Source organism: Mauremys mutica, unplaced genomic scaffold (genome assembly GCF_020497125.1).
Source record: "Mauremys mutica isolate MM-2020 ecotype Southern unplaced genomic scaffold, ASM2049712v1 000330F_np12_obj, whole genome shotgun sequence".
In the NCBI taxonomy this organism is placed as follows: domain Eukaryota; kingdom Metazoa; phylum Chordata; order Testudines; family Geoemydidae; genus Mauremys; species Mauremys mutica.
The window spans coordinates 562,692-585,782 of record NW_025422919.1 but is presented as its reverse complement, the minus strand read 5'-3'; the positions used below and the strand labels follow the sequence as shown (position 1 = coordinate 585,782).

The following is a 23,091-nucleotide window of genomic DNA, read 5'->3' as shown; positions in this document are numbered from 1 at the left end:
ACCGTACCCAGCAACCCATAACCGCACCCAGACCCCGTAACCGTACCCAGCAACCCATAACCGCACCCAGACCCCGTAACCGCACCCAGACCCCGTAACTGCACCCAGACCCCGTAACCGTACCCAGACCCCGTAACCGCACCCAGACCCCGTAACCGCACCCAGACCCCGTAACCGTACCCAGCAACCCATAACCGCACCCAGACCCCGTAACTGCACCCAGACCCCGTAACCGTACCCAGACCCCGTAACCGCACCCAGCAACCCATAACCGCACCCAGACCCCGTAACCGTACCCAGCAACCCATAACCGCACCCAGACCCCGTAACCGTACCCAGCAACCCATAACCGCACCCAGACCCCGTAACCGCACCCAGACCCCGTAACCGTACCCAGCAACCCATAACCGCACCCAGACCCCGTAACCGTACCCAGCAACCCATAACCGCACCCAGACCCCGTAACCGTACCCAGCAACCCATAACCGCACCCAGACCCCGTAACTGCACCCAGACCCCGTAACCGTACCCAGACCCCGTAACCGCACCCAGCAACCCATAACCGCACCCAGACCCCGTAACCGTACCCAGCAACCCATAACCGCACCCAGACCCCGTAACCGTACCCAGCAACCCATAACCGCACCCAGACCCCGTAACTGCACCCAGACCCCGTAACTGTACCCAGCAACCCATAACTGTACCCAGCAACCCATAACTGCACCCAGACCCCGTAACCGTACCCAGCAACCCATAACCGCACCCAGACCCAGTAACCGTACCCAGCAACCCATAACCGCACCCAGACCCCGTAACTGTACCCAGCAACCCATAACCGCACCCAGACCCCGTAACCACAGCCAGACCCCGTAACCGCACCCAGCAACCCATAACTGTACCCAGCAACCCATAACTGCACCCAGACCCCGTAACCGTACCCAGCAACCCATAACCGCACCCAGACCCCGTAACTGTACCCAGCAACCCATAACCGCACCCAGACCCCGTAACTGTACCCAGCAACCCATAACTGCACTCAGACCCCGTAACCGTACCCAGCAACCCATAACCGCACCCAGACCCCGTAACTGTACCCAGCAACCCATAACCGCACCCAGACCCCGTAACCGAAGCCAGACCCCGTAACCGCACCCAGCAACCCATAACTGTACCCAGCAACCCATAACCGCACCCAGACCCCGTAACCGTACCCAGCAACCCATAACCGCACCCAGACACCGTAACCGTACCCAGACCCCGTAACCGCACCCAGCAACCCATAACTGTACCCAGCAACCCATAACCGCACCCAGACCCCGTAACCGTACCCAGCAACCCATAACCGCACCCAGACCCCGTAACCATACCCAGCAACCCATAACCGCACCCAGACCCCGTAACTGTACCCAGCAACCCATAACCGCACCCAGACCCCGTAACCGTACCCAGCAACCCATAACCGCACCCAGACCCCGTAACTGTACCCAGCAACCCATAACCGCACCCAGACCCCGTAACCGCACCCAGACCCCGTAACCGGGTCCTAGACACCTCACCTGACCCCCTTTATACAAGATTTGGTGCCACTCCAGGACCTTGGTTGCAACCATGATCTATATCGATCCACCCCCAGTTACGACAACCACATCCCAGAGCCTTCATCAGTTGGTGTGGGGGGGGGCTGGGTTGTGGTGGGGGGCTGGGTTGTGGTGATGGGGGGCAGGGTTGAGGTGATGGGGGGCTGGGTTGTGGTGGTGGGCAGGGTTTCGGGCCTGCAGCATCTGAAGTAGACGTCGTTCAGGGCCGTGTCGTCCCCTTTGCCCTGGGGGGCCTCCACCTTGGTGGCGATGGTGCAGATGCCCCGACGGCGGCAGGAGCGGCTCTGGGGGCCCCACTTGCCCCGGCGCCCCCCGTGGCCCCTCAGCTCCGCCCCGCCTGTGCAGACGAACTCGATGTTGTTGGCGGCCGTGTCGTCCTTGAGGCCCTGGCAGGGCTCCACCCGCAGCCGGAACTGGGTCAGCCGCTGCCCCGAGGGGCATTTCTTCACTCGGCCCCACCAGCCCCACCTGGGAGGAGAGAACGGGTCAGGTGGGCACGGCCCACAGGGGGTGCTGCCTTCCCCCCACCCTGTGCTGCTCTGGGGTCGGAGCCTGCTGCCCTAGTATCCCACCGCTGCCACCACCACGATCCCACCTCTAGCACCACTAACCCGCTTTCGATACCACGATCCCTCCCCTGCCACCACTAACCCGCTGTCAATACCACGATTCCTCCCCTGCCGCCACTAACCCGCTGTCGATACCACGATCCCACCTCTAGCACCACTAACCCACTGTCGATACCACGATCCCTCCCCTGCCACCACTAACCCACTGTCAGTACCACGATCCCTCCCCTGCCACCACTAACCCACTGTCAATACCACGATCCCTCCCCTGCCACCACTAACCCACTGTCAGTACCACGATCCCTCCCCTGCCACCACTAACCCGCTGTCGATACCACGATCCCTCCCCTGCCACCACTAACCCGCTGTCAGTACCACGATCCCTCCCCTGCCACCACTAACCCGCTGTCAATACCACGATCCCTCCCCTGCCACGACTAACCCGCTGTCGATACCACGATCCCTCCCCTGCCACCACTAACCCGCTGTCGATACCACGATCCCTCCCCTGCCACCACTAACCCGCTGTCGATACCACGATCCCTCCCCTGCCACCACTAACCCGCTGTCGATACCACGATCCCTCCCCTGCCACCACTAACCCGCTGTCGATACCACGATCCCTCCCCTGCCACCACTAACCCGCTGTCGATACCACGATCCCTCCCCTGCCACCACTAACCCGCTGTCGATACCACGATCCCTCCCCTGCCACCACTAACCCGCTGTCAATACCACGATCCCACCTCTAGCACCACTAACCCACTGTCGATACCACGATCCCTCCCCTGCCACCACTAACCCGCTGTCGATACCACGATCCCTCCCCTGCCACCACTAACCCGCTGTCAATACCATGATCCCTCCCCTGCCACCACTAACCCGTTGTCGATACCACGATCCCACCTCTAGCACCACTAACCCACTGTCGATACCACGATCCCTCCCCTGCCACCACCACCACCACCACGATCCCACCGCTACCACCACTAACCCGCTGTCGATACCACGATCCCTCCCCTGCCACCACTAACCCGCTGTCGATACCACGATCCTTCCCCTGCCACCACTAACCCGCTGTCGATACCACGATCCCTCCCCTGCCACCACTAACCCGCTGTCGATACCACGATCCCTCCCCTGCCACCACTAACCCGCTGCCACCAGCACGATCCCACCACTGCCACCACTAACCCGCTGTCAATACCATGATCCCACCTTTGCCACCACTAACCCACTGTCAATACCATGATCCCACCTCTGCCACCACTAACGCACTGTCAATACCACAATCCCACTATTCCCACCACTAACCCACCGTCAAAATCACGATCCCACCCCTGCCACCACTAACCCACAGCTGACACCGACATATCACCATCGATGCCACCCACCCATCTCTGCCACTGCTAACCCCGCGCCAACCCAGCTCTGTTGGTGACACCCCTATTCCACTGGTGCGCACGGAGCCCGGTGCCCCCTGTGCCACCTGCCCGCACCCTCCGTTGGGCCCCGCCCCACTGTACTCACGGCCCCACGTTGGACTGGATGGTGCGTCCATTGGAGCAGAGCAGCCGGATGCCGTTCAGCGCCGTGTCGTCCCCGGCGAGCTGGGGCAGCTGCACCTGCAATGGGGCGTGGGGGGCAGCAAGCCTGGGCGTTAGAGACTGGTCCCCCATCGCTTCAGTACAAGGAGCTGGGGGCAGACTTTGGGGTAGGGGGATCCGGGCTGGGGAAGGGGCCAGGGGGTGTGGGGAGGGTGAAGGGGGCAGGGAGTGGGGCAGGGGGGAGCCAGGATGGGGAAGGGGGCAGGGGCTGTGGGGAGGGTGAAGGGGGCAGGGAGTGGGGCAGGGGGGAGCCAGGATGGGGGGTGTGAATCTTTACCTTCAGGGAGAACCCAACGGCGAAGCTGTTGCCGGGGCAGGACTCTTCCTCACCCCACGTGCCCCACATCCCCCCATTGGGAACATGGATCTTTTCCTGGCCCCACGCGCCCCACAGGCAGCAGCCGAGCACAAGGCCGAGCGTGGCGTGCAGGGAGCTGTCCATGGCTGGGTAGGCGAGCGGAGGGAGCCAGCAGCGAATGTGCAGCTCCTGGCATGGGGCGGGGGCGTTTTATACCTGGAGAGGTCGGCTGGGCTGGTTTCTGGCTTGTGTGGGCTGTGCAAAGGGGTCAGCCTCACCTTCTCTTGGCGCGGGGTCAGGGCAATAATTAGCTTAATTCTGCTCCCGGCAGCCCCAGGGTGCATGACGCAAGGTTCCTGCCAGCACCCACCCAGGGCTCAGCTGCCTCATCAGCCCAAAACATCCGGAGCAAACACGTCATGTGACAGCACCTCCGGCCTCACCCCAATCGAGTCAACCATCCCCACGGACACCAAGTGCCTTTATGGGGCCAGCATCCCACTGTTACCACTTTGGATATAGTATCCCACCGCTCACACCACTATGGCGTAACAGTGCCAGGATCCCACCGCTGACCCCACTGTTACCAGGTCAGATGTAGTATCCCACCGCTCACACCACTATGCCATTGCGGTGCCAGGATCCCACCGCTGACCCCACTGATACTGGTTCAGACATAGTATCCCACAGCTCATACCACTATGGCGTTACGGTGCCAGGATCCCACCACTGACCCCACTGTTACTGGTTCAGACGTAGTATCCCACCGCTCACACCACTATGCTGTTACGGTGCCAGGATCCCACCGTTGACCCCACTGTTACTGGTTCAGACGTAGTATCCCACCGCTCACACCACTATGCCGTTACGGTGCCAGGATCCCACCGCTGACCCCACTGTTACTGGTTCAGACGTAGTATCCCACAGCTCACACCACTATGCCGTTACGACACCAGGATCCCACTGTTAACACATCAGTGGGAGCTAGGGTAGAGGCCGGGTCCCCGGTTCAGAGCGATGTGGATCACAACCGAATACTGTGGTTTGAATGCAGCTAAATGTCGCTGTACACGAGGAACGAAGCGCGTCAGCCGTACACAGGATGGGGAAGTCTCTTCTGGGGAGCAGCGACTCCGAAACAGATTTGGGGGGCGGGGTGGATAATCAGCGGAATGTGAGCTCCTGGGGCGACACTGTGACCAAAAGGGCAAATGCGGCCCTGGGCTGCGTAAGCAGGACTCTGGCGTAGGGGCGGAGAGGTGATTTTCTCGCCGGACTGGGCCCTGCTGTGACTGCGGCTGGAATCCGGTGCCCGGTTCCGGTGCCCACAGTTCCTGCCGGAGGGCGATTCAATCGGAGAGGGGGCAGAGAAGAGCCAGGAGAAGGATTAAACCCCTGCCTCGGAGTGAGAGACTCCAGGAGCTCAATTAACGTAACGAAGAGGCGGTGAAGGGGTGATTGATCCCGGTCTGTAAGTACCGGCGTGGCGGGGCGAATATTTCACAACCGGCTCTGCCGTCTAGCTGAGGCAGGTCGAAGCGAGGGCCGGGAGCCGGAACCAGCCGAATTCGGACGGGAAACAAGATACAAAGCGGCAAACGGTGAGGGGGGCTTGTCGCGGCGGATTCGCCGTCAGTGACAAGTGTTAAAGCCAGACGGGCTGGGCTCCTACCAGATCTGCTCTGGGACTGGCGTGCGGGGGCGGGGGGGGAGGTCTCTGGCCTGGGCTAACGGGGGTCAGGCTGGATGGCCGTGGATTCGCTGCGGGGTCGGGGCAGCTTGGGAGAGCCCACGGGGCGGCCGGGACGAGCCACGCTGGAGTCGGACTTTCCTGGCTGAAGCAACGTCGCTTGTTTTCCGTGGGCTCCAGGAGGCCTGTCTCGGTTCGGCCCCATGTGGTCGCGCCCGGGGCACCAGCAGGGCTTCAAAGCCCGTCTGCTCCCGCCCGGCCCCACAGCCCCTACCGCTCATTACGAGTTAATTGTCTCTGCACCTCTGGGGTCGTTCCCAGAGCCAGGCAGCCGTCGGGGTGACCTCCACCGATGGCTCCCTCTGCGGGGGTCTTCCCTCCCTTGCACCCACCGGGTGGCGATGCATAAGAAATTGGGGAAACTGAGTCACGCCGCTAGTTCACTCTGAAATGTCTGCAACCCCTGCGTTCTCCACACCTGCCATCTTCTCTCCCCTTCTGGATGGCGGCCGCCCCACCTTCCCATTTCTCGGAAACACCCAGATATCAGTGTCACTCGTTATAATTATAGGGCTGTTTGTCTGACACAGATCCAGGGCGAGATAATGGAGTGGCTGATATGGGGACTCAATTACGAGGGTGTAATGCAATGAATTCGGCTCCGATGTTATTGATATGAACTGGGACCGTATAGATCATTGTTGCAAGCAGGGTCCTGGAGTGGCACCAAATCTTGTATAAAGGGGGTGAGGTGAGGTGTCTAGGAGCAGGTTCTGGGTTGCTGGGTGTGATTATGGGGTCTGGGTGCGGTTACGGGGTCTGAGTGCAGTTATGGGTTGCTGGGTGTGGTTACGGGGTCTGGGTGCGGTTACGGGGTCTGGGTGCGGTTACGGGGTCTGGGTGCGGTTATGGGTTGCTGGGTGCAGTTACGGGGTCTGGGTGCGGTTATGGGTTGCTGGGTGTGGTTACGGGGTCTGGGTGCGGTTATGGGTTGCTGGGTACGGTTACGGGGTCTGGGTGCGGTTATGGGTTGCTGGGTGTGGTTACGGGGTCTGGGTGCGGTTATGGGTTGCTGGGTACGGTTACGGGGTCTGGGTGCGGTTATGGGTTGCTGGGTGTGGTTACGGGGTCTGGGTGCGGTTATGGGTTGCTGGGTGTGGTTACGGGGTCTGGGTGCGGTTATGGGTTGCTGGGTGTGGTTACGGGGTCTGGGTGCGGTTATGGGTTGCTGGGTACAGTTACGGGGTCTGGGTGCGGTTATGGGTTGCTGGGTACGGTTACGGGGTCTGGGTGCGGTTATGGGTTGCTGGGTGCGGTTACGGGGTCTGGGTGCGGTTACGGGGTCTGGGTGCGGTTATGGGGTCTGGGTGCGGTTATGGGTTGCTGGGTGCGGTTACGGGGTCTGGGTGCGGTTATGGGTTGCTGGGTGCGGTTACGGGGTCTGGGTGCGGTTACAGGGTCTGGGTGCGGTTATGGGTTGCTGGGTACGGTTACGGGGTCTGGGTACGGTTACGGGGTCTGGGTACGGTTACGGGGTCTGGGTGCGGTTATGGGTTGCTGGGTACGGTTACGGGGTCTGGGTGCGGTTATGGGTTGCTGGGTGTGGTTACAGGGTCTGGGTGTGGTTACGGGGTCTGGGTGCAGGGATCGTTTTGTAGTTGACGTTATGAATATTGGCTCTGGACTGTCTGTATTTCACACTTGGGCTTGGCTTCTGGGTGACACCCCAGAGACGCTGGCGGCAGCTCTGCCGAGCCGGCTTGGTGGCCCATTAGGGACCATCAGTTACACAACTGACCCCTGGAGAGAAGGCAGATCCGCCCATGTGACTCCAAACTCCATTTTGCTGTCGTTTTCCACAGTAAGAACAAAGCAGGGTCCTCATCCCTGGAGGAGACTATAAAAGGTGCCGCAGCTCCTCCGTCCTGTCTTCAATCCTGCTTCTCACCTTGGGAGGGACTTGGCTCTGCACAAAGAGCTGAATGACCCAGCCCAGCGGGGGATGTTCTCCAGAGACTGGATTTGAACCTGCAGCTCATCCCATCCCGGCTACAAGCCTGAACCAGGAACTTTGCCATCACTGTACGTAACTGATTCCATTTAACCAATTCTATCCCTCGTCTGGAGCTCCTTCCTTTTATGAATAAACCTTTCGATTGTAGGATTGGCTTGTGGGGAAGATCTGATGTGTATATTGACCTGGGTCTGGGGCTTGGTCCTTTGGGATCGGGAGAACCTTGTTTCTTTTACTGGGGTGTTGGTTTTCATAACCATTCGTCCCCAGGACGAGTGCACTGGTGGGGATACTGGGAGACTGGAGTGTCTGAGGGAATTGCTAGTGTGACGTGTGGTTAGCCAGTGGGGTGAGACCAAAGTCCTCTTTGTCTGGCTGGTTTGGTTTGCCTTAGGAGTGGAAAACCCCAGCCTAGGGCTGTGACTGCCCTGTTCTAAGCGATTTGTCCTGAATTGGCCCTCTCGGTGGGGTCCCGCCAGAACCAGCGTCGTTACAGCCGCTCAGCGGGGCTGGGTGGAAAACAGAGCCTGTCGTGCTGCTTTGAGGCCTTTTGTCAGAGCAATTACAAAATTGGGTGATCAAGCTAATAGCGCGGCTGTAACAACCGTAGGTGCCTGGGAGGCGTCTGAGTGCGTGCCGCACGGCGTCCGGATTGAACAACTAGACCGGCCTTGAATGAACGTAGGAAATGGATTCAAAACTGGCTAACTGATGGGTGAGCTCTCCCCTGACAGCCGGTGGTGAATTGTGGCGAGTGTGGAAAAGAACTTCAGGGGCTGATCTGGTTTGCAGAGGCACCCCCCACACCCCGCCTAGCATGAGCCCACAGCCGCCCAAAATGGTCACTTGGGGCTGCTGTGGGATCCCCCGTTTCTCTGTTATCGGGGCAGGAAGAATAACGTGTCGTTACCCCGATTATGTGAATCAAGGCCAGTGGGGCTGTTTTATGACAGAGGGACTCGCCATCAACTAAGTAGCACTCGCCAGACAAGGGACACGGGTTCTGCAACCCGGTGAATGGAGAGAGGCTGGGGACAGATCTTTGTTCCTCATGGTGTGGGCCCCTGGTGAAGGTCTCAGACACCAATTGCACCGTCTCCTCTCTCTGCTGTTGAATATCGGAGCGTCTAGTTACAGGCTGCTAAGTTGAGTTCACTTTGGGCCCACGGTGCACCCGCACTGGGGCTCCCCGACTACGAGCTGGGATCACTGGGTGCTGGGTTCACTCGTGGGGCAGCCTGAAGATCCATGGCTAAGCCGCTGGCGGAGCCAAGCCGTCTGCGGGACGACTGGAGCGGCCCACGGGACGGCAAGCGAAGTGGAGCGGAGCGGAGTGGAGCAGTTAATGGGACGGCTGGCGGAGCGGCTTGTGATGAAGGCTGCAGCAGAACCCCACGGAGCGGCGGGGCAGTCGGCCTCGGACCACGTAAGGTGCCCCATACGCCCCGTGTGCCCGCCCCCAATTCCACCCAGGCTGAGACTCTGCAGAGAAACTTTTGAACTCTGGGGCTGCACTGACCAGGGACAGAGACTTTTGGGGTGTTGGACTTTTGGGACTTTGGGTGATTTTGGGGGCTGCTGGACTTAAGACCCTGAGGGGAAAAGGAGACTGCCCAACTTGCTTGGGGGAGGCTCTTTTGCTTATGGTTTGGGTTATGAATCCTGCGTGTGGGGTTTCCCCGGCATGATGCCGCATTGTTTCATTCCTTTATTAAAAGGGTTTTGCTACACTCAGACTCCGCGCTTGCGAGAGGGGGAGTGTTGCCTCGTAGAGGCGCCCGGGGAGGTGGGATGTAATTGTCCCAGGTCACTGGGTGGGGGCTCGAGCCGGTTTTGCATTGCGTTATTGAAACCCCTGGATACTGAACCCGGCCCATGTTGCTCAGAGGGGAGAAGGGTGACACCCCTCTCAGACCCGCTAACCCCAGAGAGCCGAGAGGTGCTGGGTTCATCCCGGCAGCTGTTCTCCCCCCGGCCTGGGCTCACGAACCCGGCTGCCCACCGGGTGGAGATGGGAACCACCCCTCCCATCAGGTGTTCCCCATTCAGGGTCACTGGGAAAACAGCCCCCAAACCGGGTATTTACCCAGCACCCCAGACGCCCCCAAACCAGGTATTTACCCAGCGCCCCAGACGCCCCCAAACCGGGTATTTACCCAGCGCCCCAGACGCCCCCAAACCGGGTATTTACCCAGCGCCCCACGTGCCCTGACCCGGACTCACAGATCGTGCCCACGCGTGGCCCCATGTGGTCTGTCTGAGGCGGGTGTGAGGGAATTGGAGACCCAACCCCCCCCATCCAATCCCCACACTCTGCCCCCCCTTAGCTGGGGGGAGCGACACCCCCCCCCATTGCCAGGGTGGAGTCCAGGCAATAACAGGCTGTTCAGCTCAGCTCCAAAGTGGGGCGTTTATTGGGGGGGTCACACGCACGGGGGCCGGCGGGGGAGCAGCTGGGAGCCGGGTTCGGGGCGGGGGGAGTGGGAGCAGCAGGGACTAGGGGGCAGTGGGGAGCGGTCTGGGCCCACCAGCAACAATAACAGACGAAGCTGTGGTGGTGGGCAGGGTTTCGGGCCTGCAGCATCTGAAGTAGACGTCGTTCAGGGCCGTGTCGTCCCCTTTGCCCTGGGGGGCCTCCACCTTGGTGGCGATGGTGCAGATGCCCCGTGGGCCGCAGGAGCGGCTCTGGGGGCCCCACTTGCCCCAGCACCGCCCGTCCCCCTTCAGCTCCGCCCCGCCCGTGCAGACGAACTCGATGTTGTTGGCGGCCGTGTCGTCCTTGAGGCCCTGGCAGGGCTCCACCCGCAGCCGGAACTGGGTCAGCCGCTGCCCCGAGGGGCATTTCTTCTCTAAGCCCCACAAGCCCCACCTGGGAGGAGAGAACGGGTCAGGTGGGCACGGCCCTCAGGGGGTGCTGCCTTCCCCCCACCCTGTGCTGCTCTGGGGTCAGAGCCTGCTGCCCTAGTATCCCACCGCTGCCACCACCACGATCCCTCCTCTGCCACCACTAACCTGCTGTCAATACCACGATCCCTCTCCTGCCACCACTAACCCGCTGTCAATACCACGATCCCTCCCCTGCCACCACTAACCCACTGTCGATACCACGATCCCTCCCCTGCCACCACTAACCCGCTGTCAATACCACGATCCCACCACCACCACCACCACCACGATCCCACCTCTAGCACCACTAACCCACTGTCAATACCACGATCCCACCACTGCCACCACTAACCCACTGTCAGTACCACGATCCCACCACTGCCACCACTAACCCACTGCCACCACCACGATCCCTCCCCTGCCACCACTAACCCGCTGTCAATACCACGATCCCATCACTGCCACCACTAACCCGCTGTCGGTACCATGATCCCACCACTGCCACCACTAACTCACTGTCAGTACCACGATCCCACCACTGCCACCACTAACTCACTGTCAATACCTCAATCCCACCTCTGCCACCACTAACCCACTGCTGACACCGACATCCCCCCATCGATGCCACCCTCCCATCTCTACCACTGCTAACCCCCCACCGACCCAGCTCTGTGGGTGACACCCCTATTCCACTGGTGCGCACGGAGCCCGGTGCCCCCTGTGCCACCTGCCCGCACCCTCCGTTGGGCCCCGCCCCACGGTACTCACGGCCCCACGTTGGACTGGATGGTGCTTCCATCGGAGCAGCGCAGCCGGATGCCGTTCAGCGCCGTGTCGTCCCCGGCGAGCTGGGGCAGCTCCACCTGCAATGGGGCGTGGGGGGCAGCAAGCCTGGGCATTAGAGACTGGTCCCCCATCGCTTCAGTACACGGAGCTGGGGGCAGAGGGGTGTGGGGAGGGGGAAATTGAGCAGAGGGGCTCAGGGCTGTGGGGCAGGGGGAGCCGGGCTGGGGAAGGGGGCAGGGGCTGCGGGGAGGGTGAAGGGGGCAGGGAGTGGGGCAGGGGGGAGCCGGGCTGGGGAAGGGGGCTGGGGCTGCGGGGAGGGTGAAGGGGGCAGGGAGTGGGGCAGGGGGGAGCCGGGCTGGGGAAGGGGGCTGGGGATGTGGGGAGGATTAAGGGGGCAGGGAGTGGGGCAGGGGGGAGCCAGGATGTGGGGGGTGAATCTTTACCTTCAGGGAGAACCCAATGGCGAAGCTGTTGCCGGGGCAGGACTGCTCCTCGCCCCACGTGCCCCACATCCCCCCATTGGGAACTTCAATCTTCTCCTGGCCCCACGCGCCCCACAGGCAGCAGCCGAGCACAAGGCCGAGCGTGGCGTGCAGGGAGCTGTCCATGGCTGGGTAGGCGAGCGGAGGGAGCCAGCAGCGAATGTGCAGCTCCTGGCACGGGGCAGGGGCGTTTTATACCTGGGGAGGGCGGCTGGGCTGGTTTCTGGCTTGTGTGGGCAGTGCAAAGGGGTCGGCCTCGCCTTCTCTTGGCACAGGGTCAGGACTATAATTAGGTTAATCCTGCCCCCGGCTGCTCCAGGGCGCATGGCGCAAGGTTCCTGCCACCACCACCCAGGGCTCAGCTGCCTCATCGGCCCGACTCTCGGAAACACCCAGAGCAAACACGTCATGTGACAACATCTCCGGCCTCACACCAAACGATGCAACCATCCTCCCCGCAACACCAGGGTGGCCTTTACGGCACCAGCATCCCACCGTTACCTCTTGGGAGATAGTATCCCACCGCTAACACCACTATGCCGTTACAGCGCCAGCATCCCACCGTTACCTCTTGGGACATAGTATCCCACCGCTAGCACCACTATGCCGTTATGGCACCAGCATCCCACCGTTACCTCTTGGGACATAGTATCCCACCGCTCACACCACTATGCCGTTACAGCGCCAGCATCCCACCGTTACCTCTTGGGACATAGTATCCCACCGCTAGCACCACTATGCCGTTACGGCACCAGCATCCCACTGTTACCTCTTGGGACATAGTATCCCACTGCTCACACCACTGTGCCGTTACGGCACCAGCATCCCGCCGTTACCTCTTGGGACATAGTATCCCACCACTGACACCACTATGCCGTTATGGCACCAGCATCCCACCATTACCTCCTGGGACATAGTATCCCACCACTGACACCACTAAGCCGTTACGGCACCAGCATCCCACTGTTACCTCTTGGGACATAGTATCCCACCGCTGACACCACTATGCCGTTACAGCGCCAGCATCCCACTCTTACCTCTTGGGACATAGTATCCCACCGCTAACACCACTATGCCGTTACGGTGCCAGGATCCCACCGCTGACCCCACTGTTACCGGGTCAAACGTAGTATCCCACAGCTCACACCACTATGGCGTTATGGTGCCAGGATCCCACCGCTGACCCCACTGTTACCGGTTCAGACGTAGTATCCCACAGCTCACACCACTATGGCGTTATGGTGCCAGGATCCCACCGCTAACCCCACTGTTACCGGTTCAGACGTAGTAGCCCACCGCTCACACCACTATGCCGTTATGGCAGCAGGATCCCCCTGTTAACACTTCAGCGGGAAATAAGGAGTGGGAACGAGGGAAGAGGCCAGGTCCCCGGTTCAGAGCGATGTGGATCACAACCCAATATGATGGTTTGAATGCAGCTAAATGTCACCGTACACGACAAGGCACGTCAGCCGTACGCGGGCCCGGGGAGTCTCTCCTGGGGAGCAGCGACTCTGAAGCAGATTTGGGGGGCGGGGTGGATGATCAGCGGAACGTGAGCTCCCGGGGCGACGCTGTGACCAACAGGGCGAACACCATCCCGGGCTGCGTAAGCGGGACTCTCGCGTAGGGACAGGGAGGCGATTTCACTGCCGGATCGGGCCCTGCCGGGGCCCACAGTGCCAGCCGGGGGGCGACTCAACCGGAGAGGGGGCAGAGAAGAGCCAGGAGAAGTGAGAGACGCCAGGCGCTCAGTTAGCTTAGGGAGGAGGCGGCGAAGGGGTGACCGACCCCGGTCTGGAAGTACCGACGTGGGGAGCGAATGTTTCACTGGCAGAGGCTGGTCGAACCCGGTCGAGGGCCGGGAGTTGGAACCAGACGAATTCGGACTGGAAACAAGATGGAAAACGTCTAACAGTGGGGGGGGGGTTTGTCCCCAGGGTCGCCGCGGATTCGCCGTCAGTGACAAGTGTTAAAATGTGGCCGCGCCCGGGGCACCAAAGCCCATCTGCTCCCGCCCGGCCCCACAGCCCCTACCGCTCATTACGAGTTAAGTGTCTCTGTACCTCTGGGGTCGTTCCCAGAGCCAGGCAGCCATTGGGGGTGACCTCCGGGGGGAGGGACTTCCCTCCCTTGCACCCGCCGGGTGGCGATGCATAATTAATTGGGGAAACTAAGTCACACCACTAGTTCACTCTGAGATTGCCACAATGCCTGCATTCTCCACTCCTGACATATTATCTCCCTTTCTGGATAGCAGCTGCCCCACCTTCCTGTCTCTCGGAAACACCCAGTACCCACAGATCGCAGCGTCATTCCTTATAATTACAGGCCTGTTCATCTGCCATAGATCCTGGGCGAGATAATGGAGCAGCTGATAGGGGAAGTCAATTAACAAGGAATTAAGAAAGCGCAATGCAACGAATGCCGCTCAGCGGGGCTGGGTGGAGCATGGGGCCTTTTGTCAGAGCAATTTCAAAATTGGGTGATCAAGCTAATAGCGTAACAAGCGTAGGTGCCTGGGAGGCGTCTGAGTGCGTGCCGCACGGCATCCGGATTGAACAACTAGACCGGCCTTGAATGAACGTAGGAAATGGATTCAAAACTGGCTAACTGATGGATCTCCGAATGGAATCGGAAACGGGACATCGTCAGTGGGGTCCCGCAGGGCTCGGTTCCTGGCCCGACGCTAGTTAACTGCTTTATCCAAGAGCTGGAAGAAAACATAAAATCACCCCTGGGAAAGTTTGCAGATGACCCAAAGAATCAGGGGGGTGGGGAATAAGGGAGAGGCCGGGGCACTGGTTCAGAGCGATGTGGATCACAAGCCATCGATGGCTATTAGCCAGGCTGGGCAGGGATGGGGTCCGTAGCCTCTGTTTGCCAGACGCTGGCAATGGGCGACAGGGGCTGGGCCACTCGGGGATTCCCTGTTCTGTTCATTCCCTCTGGGGCACCTGGCACTGGCCGCTGTCTCTCGCCATAACAAAGAGACGGCTGAGGGGAGGCTTGATCCCAGTCTGTTAGTACCTACGCAGGGAACCCCCTTTCTGCTACAAATTGGTGTATTTCACGGTCTAGACCCCAGCCCTGGAACAGCGCCTGACGCCGCCCCCCTCCATCGGAAAATCTCACCCGGACACCAGCGCCCGCTGCCCGGGGAGCAGCTCGACCCCAGCCTCGGTCCGAGGAGAGACCTGACCTCCTGGTGGCAACAGCTTTCCCAAAAAGGCGTCTGCATCACCAACCTCACTCAGATCCACGCAGCGTTTCTCCCGAGCCTCAGCACTCGCTCGCATGCAAAGAACTTCCCAGAGGAACAGCCTGGTGGATGCCATGCAGGTATTTTTCCTACCATTGCACCGTGTGGCCTTGAAACCGCCACTCCGGGCGGTGAAGTGCCCCATATGTCATGGCCAGGGCACCCCAGCACCGGGCACAGTGAGCCAACCCCCCTCTCCCATCCCCGAAAGGCGTCCTGACTGGACGGCAGGGAGGTGACCGCGCTGCGGGGGGACGGGCGTGGAAGGGGTGGACTGGTGCTGGGATCGGTTAACGTGACCGGCCGTGTTCGGGGCCGGGCGCGGGGGAGGCCGGGGCCGGCGGGGAGAGGCAGGAGCAGCACTGGGGCTGGAGCAGAGGCTGTGACAGACGCCCGGGAGGATTGCAGCCGCGTCCCACGCGATGGGGAGAGACACCCCGGATGCCTGGAATGCGCATGACACCCCGGTGCCAATGTCGGCGTCGTTAGGGGCTGGCTGACGATGATCCTGCCCCGGGCCTGGCCCAGCGGTGAAACGATGCTTCCTCCGGGAACTGGAGTCGCTCGGCTAATTAACGCAGCAAGGAACAAGCCTGGGGACGTCGCAGGGACCGGTCCGACCGGGTTCCAGATGCCGGGCCAGCGAAGCAGGAGAGACAGCAGCGATCCAGCCCTGGCCTGGGGCCAGATGGGAGGCCCCGTGCCCCATTCCCTCCCCCACTGAGCCAGCCATATCGCTTCATCCCGTGGCTTTGGTGCGTTCGGATGAGGTTTTTGATTTCGATCTTTAATTGACCTGGGTTAGTGCAAGATTTGTGCCAACTCTGTTCACCGGCACGTTTGGGTTCGCGGGTGTGGTTAGAGGTTGATAGATGTTGGGCTGCGTGTGTGTGTCGGCCTAGCCCTGCAGAGACCTCGAGCGAACCGCCCAATGACCACAAGATCCGTTAAGGGATGAAGGCGCCCGGCCAGGTTAATTGTTGACGAAGCATAGTACTAATATCCCGCAGACGCTGCCGGACCATTAATACATGTGTGCCTGTAACAGTGACCAGCTCAGTGAACAGCCAGACTTTCTGTTCCTCCCTAGGCCAGACAAAGACACCCGCTCTGAGATACAGCTTTGTACCCTGATACAAACAGGTTACATACTGCCTCTGCCACAGTTCATTACTTCCCCCCGGCGTGGCCAGTCATCACCTTTCGAACAAAACATCTCTGTTATGTTCTGTCATCCTGACCTTATCTTTGAGGAAGGGACCGTGTGTTCCTGTTGTCCTGGGGGAATGTTTTCGTCCCATCCTTGATATCAGGACGTTCTGGTACCACTGGATGTCGGGAGGTGTTTGTGTCAGCGCTCGGTGAGCAGCACTTCCGAGGAATGTGAATTCCTGCAGGATCAGCCCTGTTCTTGCCAAATTCGGGGAGCCGGTCCTGCCTCATGCCAGGCCTCTGATACATGGGCTTACGTCTCCGATCCTCTCCCTAGCACCTCCGTCCACAAACGCGGCAACGCCTCGCCCCCTGCGTGGTGCTGCTCGTGCTAATCCGCGACGCGGCACCAGACCCTCGGGAATCGAACCTGCCCGTCGCTCCCTCCCGACCTCAAAGCACTTTACCAAAGAGGGGGACGCCACTCTCCCCAGGCAAACCGGAGTCATAGAATCGTAGAACTGGAAGGGACCTCGCGAGGTCTCCAGCCCCGTCCCCTGCACTCAAGGCAGGACTCAGTATTACCTAGACCATCCCTGACAGGTGTGTGTCCAGCCTGCTCTTAAACATCCCCAACGGTGGAGATTCCACCACCTCCCTGGGCAATTTATGCCAGTGCTTCACCACCCCGACAGCCAGGAAGTGTTTCCTGATGTCCGACCTAAACCGCCCCTGCTGCAATTTAGCCCATTGCTTCTTATCCTGTCCTCAGAGATTAACAACAATGTTTCTCCCTCCTCCTTGTTAACAATCTTTTACGGACTTGAAAACTGTTGTCATGTCCCCTCTGAGTCTTCTCTTCTCCAGACTAAACCAGCCCAAGTGTTTCAATCCTCCCTCACAGCTCGTGGTTTCTAGACCTTTCATCATTTTTGTTGCTTTTCTCTGAACTCTCTCCAGTTTGTCCACATCTTTCCTGCACTGTGGCCCCCAGATCTGGACACAAGACTCCAGCTGAGGCCGAATCAGCACGGAGCAGAGCAGGAGAATGACTCCTCGTGTCTTGCTTACAACACGCCTGCTCATACAGCCCAGAAGGATGTTGGCTTTTTTTGCAACAGCGTTACACTGTTGACTCATATTTAGCTTGTGGTCCACTCTGACCCCCAGATCCATTCCTGCATTGCTCCTTCCTAGGCAGCCATTGCCCAACTGATTGTTCCTTCCTAAATGGAGAAGTTTGTGTTTGTCCTTATTGAATTTCATCCTATTTACTTCACACCATTTCTCCCATTTGTCCAGATCAGTTTGAATTTGAACCCTGTCCTCCAAAGCACTCGCAGGCCCTCCCACCTTGGTATCGGCCACAAACTTTATCAGGGTCCTCTCTGTGCCATGATCGAAATCATGGGTGAAGATATTGAACAGAACCGATCCCTGCGGGACCCCACTCGTGATGTCCTTCCAGCATGAACGTGAACCGCTGATAACGACGCTCTGGGAACAGTTTTCCAACCAGTTTTGCACCCACCTTCTAGTAGCTCCATCTAGGTTGCATTTCCCTAGTTGGTTTATGAGAAGGTCACGTGAGACAGTATCAAAAGCTTTACTAAAGTCAAGATTTACCACGTCTAACCCTTTCCCCCCTAGCCACAAGGCTTGTTCCCCTGTCAGAGAAAGCGATCGGGTTGGTTTGACACGATTTGTCCTGGACAAATCATAGAATCATAGAATCTCAGGGCCGGAAGGGACCTCAGGAGGTATCTAGTCCAACCCCCTGCTCAAAGCAGGACCAACCCCAACTCAATCATCCCAGCCAGGGCTGTGTCAGGCTGGGCCTTAAAAACCTCTAAGGGTGGAGATCCCACCCCCTCCCTAGGGAACCCATCCCAGTGCTTCACCCCCCGCCTAGGGAAACAGTGTTTCCTAATATCCACCCTAGACCTGCCCCACTGCAACCTGAGCCCATCGCTCCTTGTTCTGTCACCTGCCACCACCGAGACCAGCCGAGCTCCATCCTCTTTGGAACCCCCTTTCAGGTAGTTGAAAGCAGCTATCAAATCCCCCCTCACTCTGCTCTTCTGCAGGCTAAACAATCTCAGTTCCCTCAGCCTCTCCTCATAAGTCATGTGCTCCAGCCCCCTCAGCATTTTTGTTGCCCTCCGCTGGACTCTCTCCAATTTATCCACGTCCTTCTTGTAGTGTGGGGCCCAAAACTGGACCCAGTCTCCAGATGAGGCCTCACCGGTGCTGAATAGAGGGGAATGATCACGTCCCTCGATCTGCTGGCAATGCCCCTACTTATACAGCCCACAATGCCGTTAGCCTCCTTGGCAACAAGGGCCCACTGCTGACTCCTATCCAGCTTCTCGGCCACTGTAACCCCCAGGTATTCCACTCCTCTCCCCACTTCCTGACTTTTCCGTGTCTAGCTCCCTGTAATGAAGTGGGGGATTGTCTCGTTTTTCTGGGTTTCCCAGTGGGTTGCATGCACAGGGGGTGGGACTCAGTGTCCCCGGGTGTTACGGGTTTAACGAGGGGAGGGGAGAGGGAGTTCGTTGGGACACAGGACCGGAGAGGGACTCGGGACCCTGGCCGATGGCCTGGAGGATGGAGACCCCAGCGCCTGGCGACCCGGGGACCCAGCTCAGGAGTCACAGCCGGTTCTGGCCAGTGGGAAGACAATGGGCTGTGGGGAGAGGACCCCGGTGACTGGACCAGCCGGTTCCAGCCCGAGGGGCCAGAGGACAGGAGAGGGCAGAGGAGACCCAGACGACCCTGTTTCCCTGGAGAGATCTTACAGTTACCAGTCCAGGGTCCGGATCAATCGAGCGGCCGGCGAGGTTGATCGCGGGTAGGGAGGTGCCGGGTTCCATCGGTCGCAACACGATGCTCCGGGGAAGTCTTGGCCAGGACGAACCCAACGTTTCACGACAAAGCCCCCCTGTATGTATAGTGATCTTCCTTCCTTGGGACCAATCAGTTTTGCACCCTGGTGCTGTAATCAATCGTTGTTTGACGAGGGCTGGTTTTCTTACATTCTCCTTCTCACTCTTTATCACAGCTCTCCTGATAGGGGCGTGTGGCAGTCTCCTGGCGCCCTTGCGTTTGGTTTTGGTTTTTTTGGGGGGGTTGGTTTTTTTTTTTGCATATTTGGCTCAGCGATGGCCGTGACACTTAATTTTGTACACATACATTTTTGTATTCGCACGCGAAACAGAATTAATTTACACACAACATTTTAAACGGGAACAGCACGTTGCAACGCAGAAGAAAAACAATTATGGCATTTTTTTTAACAACGAAGTGCTCTGTTACTGCCTTGAAATCAGCCCACGCACAGATTCCAGCTGATGCATTTTTACCAAACGGCCTATTAGGCTGTTCCTTTCTGCTGTTCAAAAAAGGCGGCTGGCAGGATCGGGTCAAATTATACACGAGGGGTTGGCAACCTTTCAGCCGTGGTGCTTCCTTTATTCACTCTGATTTAAGGTTTCACGTGCCGGTAATACATTTTAATGTTTTTAGAAGGTCTCTTTCTATCAGTCTGTAATATAGAACTAAGCTATTGTTGTATGTAAAGTAAATAAGGTTTTTAAAATGTTTCAGAAACTTAATTTAAAATTAAATTAAAATGCAGAGCCCCCCAGGCCAGTGGCCAGGACCCGGGCAGCGTGAATGCCACTGGAAATCAGCTCACGTGCCGCCTTCGGCGCGCGGGCCATAGGTTGCCTGCCCCTGTTAGACACCGATACATTTAATACAGGCTACGTTATTATTTTTTATTTTAAACGACATAAAATACAAACATCGCATTTGACTACCACATTTCCCTCTTTCGACGCCTCGAGAACAATTCTGTGTGTGTCATATTTTATACAACGCTTTCGTAGCAATGTGCTGGGAGGCCATTTGAGCTTGTGGTTGTAATTTAACAAAACATTTTTTTCTGTTTCACAGCGCATACATCACATTCCTAGCAAGCAAAGCCCGGACAATATTAACACAGCTAGTCATGGGTGGAACGTGATCGACAATAGAGGTCGGGGATCGGCGTCGTACCAGTGATAAGCTGCCAGTTCTTTTTCAGAGCTAGCAACCTTCAGCGTGTCTTTATTCGCACGTAATACTTGAACGACCCGCATCCCCCTGTGTCTGTTGTAAAAACTGAGGACCTTTTTTGTTGGTTTAAAAGATGCATTAATACCCAAACAGTCCCAGCTATTACCCAAAACATTGCGTGTTCCAGTGATGCTAAACTTCTTAGTACATTTTATGGCCATGGCCGTTTTATTTTGTAATGTTATTTGTACCAGATTTACAGTATTATTTCCCAGCTTGCGACCGAGACTATTTCACAGCTGTGACAAGAAACTGAACTTATTTTTCATGACCTCCAGGTCTGCGGCGTTTATAATTCCGGCTGTAAATTGAACTCCTCTTAATTTGGCGTCGACTCCATTTCGTTTTTGCTCGGCCATTGCAGTGTTGACGTGTTTTTAATCCAGGCTGTTATAAGAGGAAGGGAGTGGGGTGAACATTTAAATTCCAGTTTCCTATGGGGTATTGGGACAGTTCTCCACTGGATCGTTCCTGTCTTAACAGGCTTATTTTACTGATCTGGTGATTGCGGGTAGCTGGGACTCCAAGTGGTATCCGCATAGAGACCCTCTGTTTTAACCTTTCTTCCCCAGTGGTTTGATATTCCCGTGGTGTTTATAAGGTGAATTTTAAGTCCCACTTGCCTTTGCCAGGCAGACACATTGGTATTTTTTAAGGGTTTTAAGAGTTGGCTACTGTTTTTATCACGCCGTTTTCTGAGGCTCACAGGATTATGGGTAGGAATGCATGATTGCTTGGCGGGGAGTGAATTATTCCTTAAATATTGGCTTGTAAGGAGGGCTGCATCTTCTCCCAGGATCTCTCTAATTACCCGGGCCCCGAGCGTTCCCCGAAGAGCAGGTCAGACCCAAACCTTACACCGGCGTTTCCTTTTCGGCGGGTGAAAATGGCGGTGGTGAAGCAGCGCTTGGCGCGCGGGTTCCGGGACGTCCTGTTCTGCAGAGAATCCAAACGTCGTTATTTCCGTCGACCGTTTAGTTTGCGAAACGTGGACCCATTTCAGGTTCTAGGCTTAGTCGTTTGGCGCATGGGATGTCCAAACAGCATGCGAAAGGGTTACATGATTGTTCTTAGGCTGCTACTGCTGCGGATGGCAGAGACGATCCGGCCAATCTTTCCCCGCGTGCTTTGCTACCTTCCGGAGCGCTTCCTTAACCGTGCGGTTCATGCACACTCCTTGGCCTGAGGCCAGAGCTTCTCTCTAACTTCCTTCCTTCCTCCTTGGCAATTTAGCAATAAAATGAATTTGAACCCCGTGCCCTCGGTGCATCGTCAGCAGCGTGCCCTTGTTGCCAAGAAGGCCAACGGCATTGTGGGCTGTATAATTAGGGGCATTGCCAGCAGCTCGAGGGACGTGATCATTCCCCTCTATTCGACATTGGTGAGGCCTCATCTGGAGACTGGGTCCAGTTTTGGGCCCCACACTACAAGAAGGATGTGGATAAATTGGAGAGAGTCCAGCGGAGGGCAAGGAAAATGCTGAGGGGGCTGGAGCACATGACTTACCAGGAGAGGCTGAGGGAACTGGGCTTGTTTAGCCTGCAGAAGAGCAGAGTGAGGGGGGATTTGATAGCTGCTTTCTACTACCTGAAGGGGGGATCCAGAGAGGCTGGAGCTCGGCTGGTCTCAGTGGTGGCAGATGACAGAACAAGGAGCGATGGGCTCAGGTTGCAGTGGGGCAGGTCTAGGGTGGATATTAGGAAACACTGTTTCCCTAGGCGGGTGGTGAAGCACTGGGATGGGTTCCCTAGGGAGGGGGTGGGACCTCCACCCTTAGAGGTTTTTAAGGCCCGGCTTGACAAAGCCCTGGCTGGGATGATTTAGTTGGGGTTGGCCCTGCTTTGAGCAGGGGGTTGGACTAGACACCTCCTGAGGTCCCTTCCGACCCTGAGAGTCTATGATTCTGTGATCGTGGGTCGCCAGTGCGGAGGACGAGCCTTGTCCCGAGCGCACCGCACACAGTTTCGCACCCAGGTTGTAGCAGCGTTTTTTATACGTCTCCCTTCTGCGGCTCGCTCTGGCCTTGACATCCCTTCGGCGCCTCCGTGCGCAAACGGAGGCGCTACGTTAAGTAACTCCCGGCTGTCTGGCCAGTTCTCAGCACAGACGTCCCGTTTCTGGGGTCTGGTTCCCACGGCTACGTCACGCCCTGGTCCCTGCCCGGTTATTGCCGGCGGTCTCCAGACCCGTTCCCTTACCGTGTGCCTCACGTGTCGCACATGGGGGTTTTCTCACCCGCTGGTACATTTTTCCGCGGGGTTAGCACAGACGTTCTTTTCCATTGTATGTAAATGTGCAAGATTTTTATCTGCTGCTTTTGACCCGTTCCTATACCAAGCCTGTATTGAAAACACAAAAACCACTATCGGCAGAAATCCACGCGGGCCGTGGGGAATGGTCACCTTGCCTTAAACCCTGATCAGTTCCGTGGCGCTCGGCAGGCCGAGCCCATCCGTGGGCTGTGTCCCTGAATGACTTCCTCTGCTAAGCTAACAGCAGCGTATTTTACGAATCTTTTCCCTTGTGCTACCATGCCCTCCCGTCAGGGCCGGCTCCGGGCACCAGCTCGGCGGGAAGGACCTGCCGCCGAATTGCTGCTAGGAAGAAAGCGGCGCGGTGGAGCTG

General features: G+C 58.1%; 2 protein-coding genes across 3 annotated transcripts; both read right to left on the bottom strand.

Annotated features, from left to right (window-relative positions):
- Positions 1–1,633: 1,633 nt before the first annotated feature.
- On the bottom strand, positions 1,634–4,216 carry LOC123357139 (vitelline membrane outer layer protein 1-like). The gene is made up of 3 exons (XM_045000450.1): positions 4,052–4,216; positions 3,698–3,792; positions 1,634–2,066 (listed from the first exon to the last, which is right to left on the bottom strand). The coding sequence occupies exons 1-3, from the start codon at positions 4,214–4,216 to the stop codon at positions 1,634–1,636; spliced, it is 693 nt and encodes a 230-aa protein (XP_044856385.1).
- A 5,984-nt stretch (positions 4,217–10,200) lies between these two features.
- On the bottom strand, positions 10,201–19,882 carry LOC123357134 (vitelline membrane outer layer protein 1-like). Of its 2 annotated transcripts, none has more exons than XM_045000444.1 (3): positions 19,152–19,882; positions 11,431–11,525; positions 10,201–10,645 (listed from the first exon to the last, which is right to left on the bottom strand). In XM_045000444.1, the coding sequence occupies exons 1-3, from the start codon at positions 19,218–19,220 to the stop codon at positions 10,273–10,275; spliced, it is 537 nt and encodes a 178-aa protein (XP_044856379.1). In that variant the 5' UTR covers positions 19,221–19,882; the 3' UTR covers positions 10,201–10,272. The 2 variants fall into 2 exon arrangements, with proteins under 2 accessions (XP_044856379.1, XP_044856378.1); XM_045000443.1 differs by lacking the exon at positions 19,152–19,882 and adding an exon at positions 11,892–13,604.
- Positions 19,883–23,091: the final 3,209 nt, after the last annotated feature.

What these genes read in the sequence shown, in the direction of transcription:
- LOC123357139 (XM_045000450.1), bottom strand. Translation starts at nt 4,216, where the DNA reads ATGGACAGCTCCCTGCACGCCACGCTCGGCCTTGTGCTCGGCTGCTGC. An exon ending in CCGTTGGGTTCTCCCTGAAG is followed by an intron (nt 3,793 to 4,051) that starts GTAAAGATTCAC and finishes GCCCCATTGCAG; the next exon opens with GTGCAGCTGCCCCAGCTCGC. An exon ending in ATCCAGTCCAACGTGGGGCC is followed by an intron (nt 2,067 to 3,697) that starts GTGAGTACAGTG and finishes CTCTCCTCCCAG; the next exon opens with GTGGGGCTGGTGGGGCCGAG.
- LOC123357134 (XM_045000443.1), bottom strand. Translation starts at nt 12,056, where the DNA reads ATGGACAGCTCCCTGCACGCCACGCTCGGCCTTGTGCTCGGCTGCTGC. An exon ending in CCATTGGGTTCTCCCTGAAG is followed by an intron (nt 11,526 to 11,891) that starts GTAAAGATTCAC and finishes GCCCCATTGCAG; the next exon opens with GTGGAGCTGCCCCAGCTCGC. An exon ending in ATCCAGTCCAACGTGGGGCC is followed by an intron (nt 10,646 to 11,430) that starts GTGAGTACCGTG and finishes CTCTCCTCCCAG; the next exon opens with GTGGGGCTTGTGGGGCTTAG.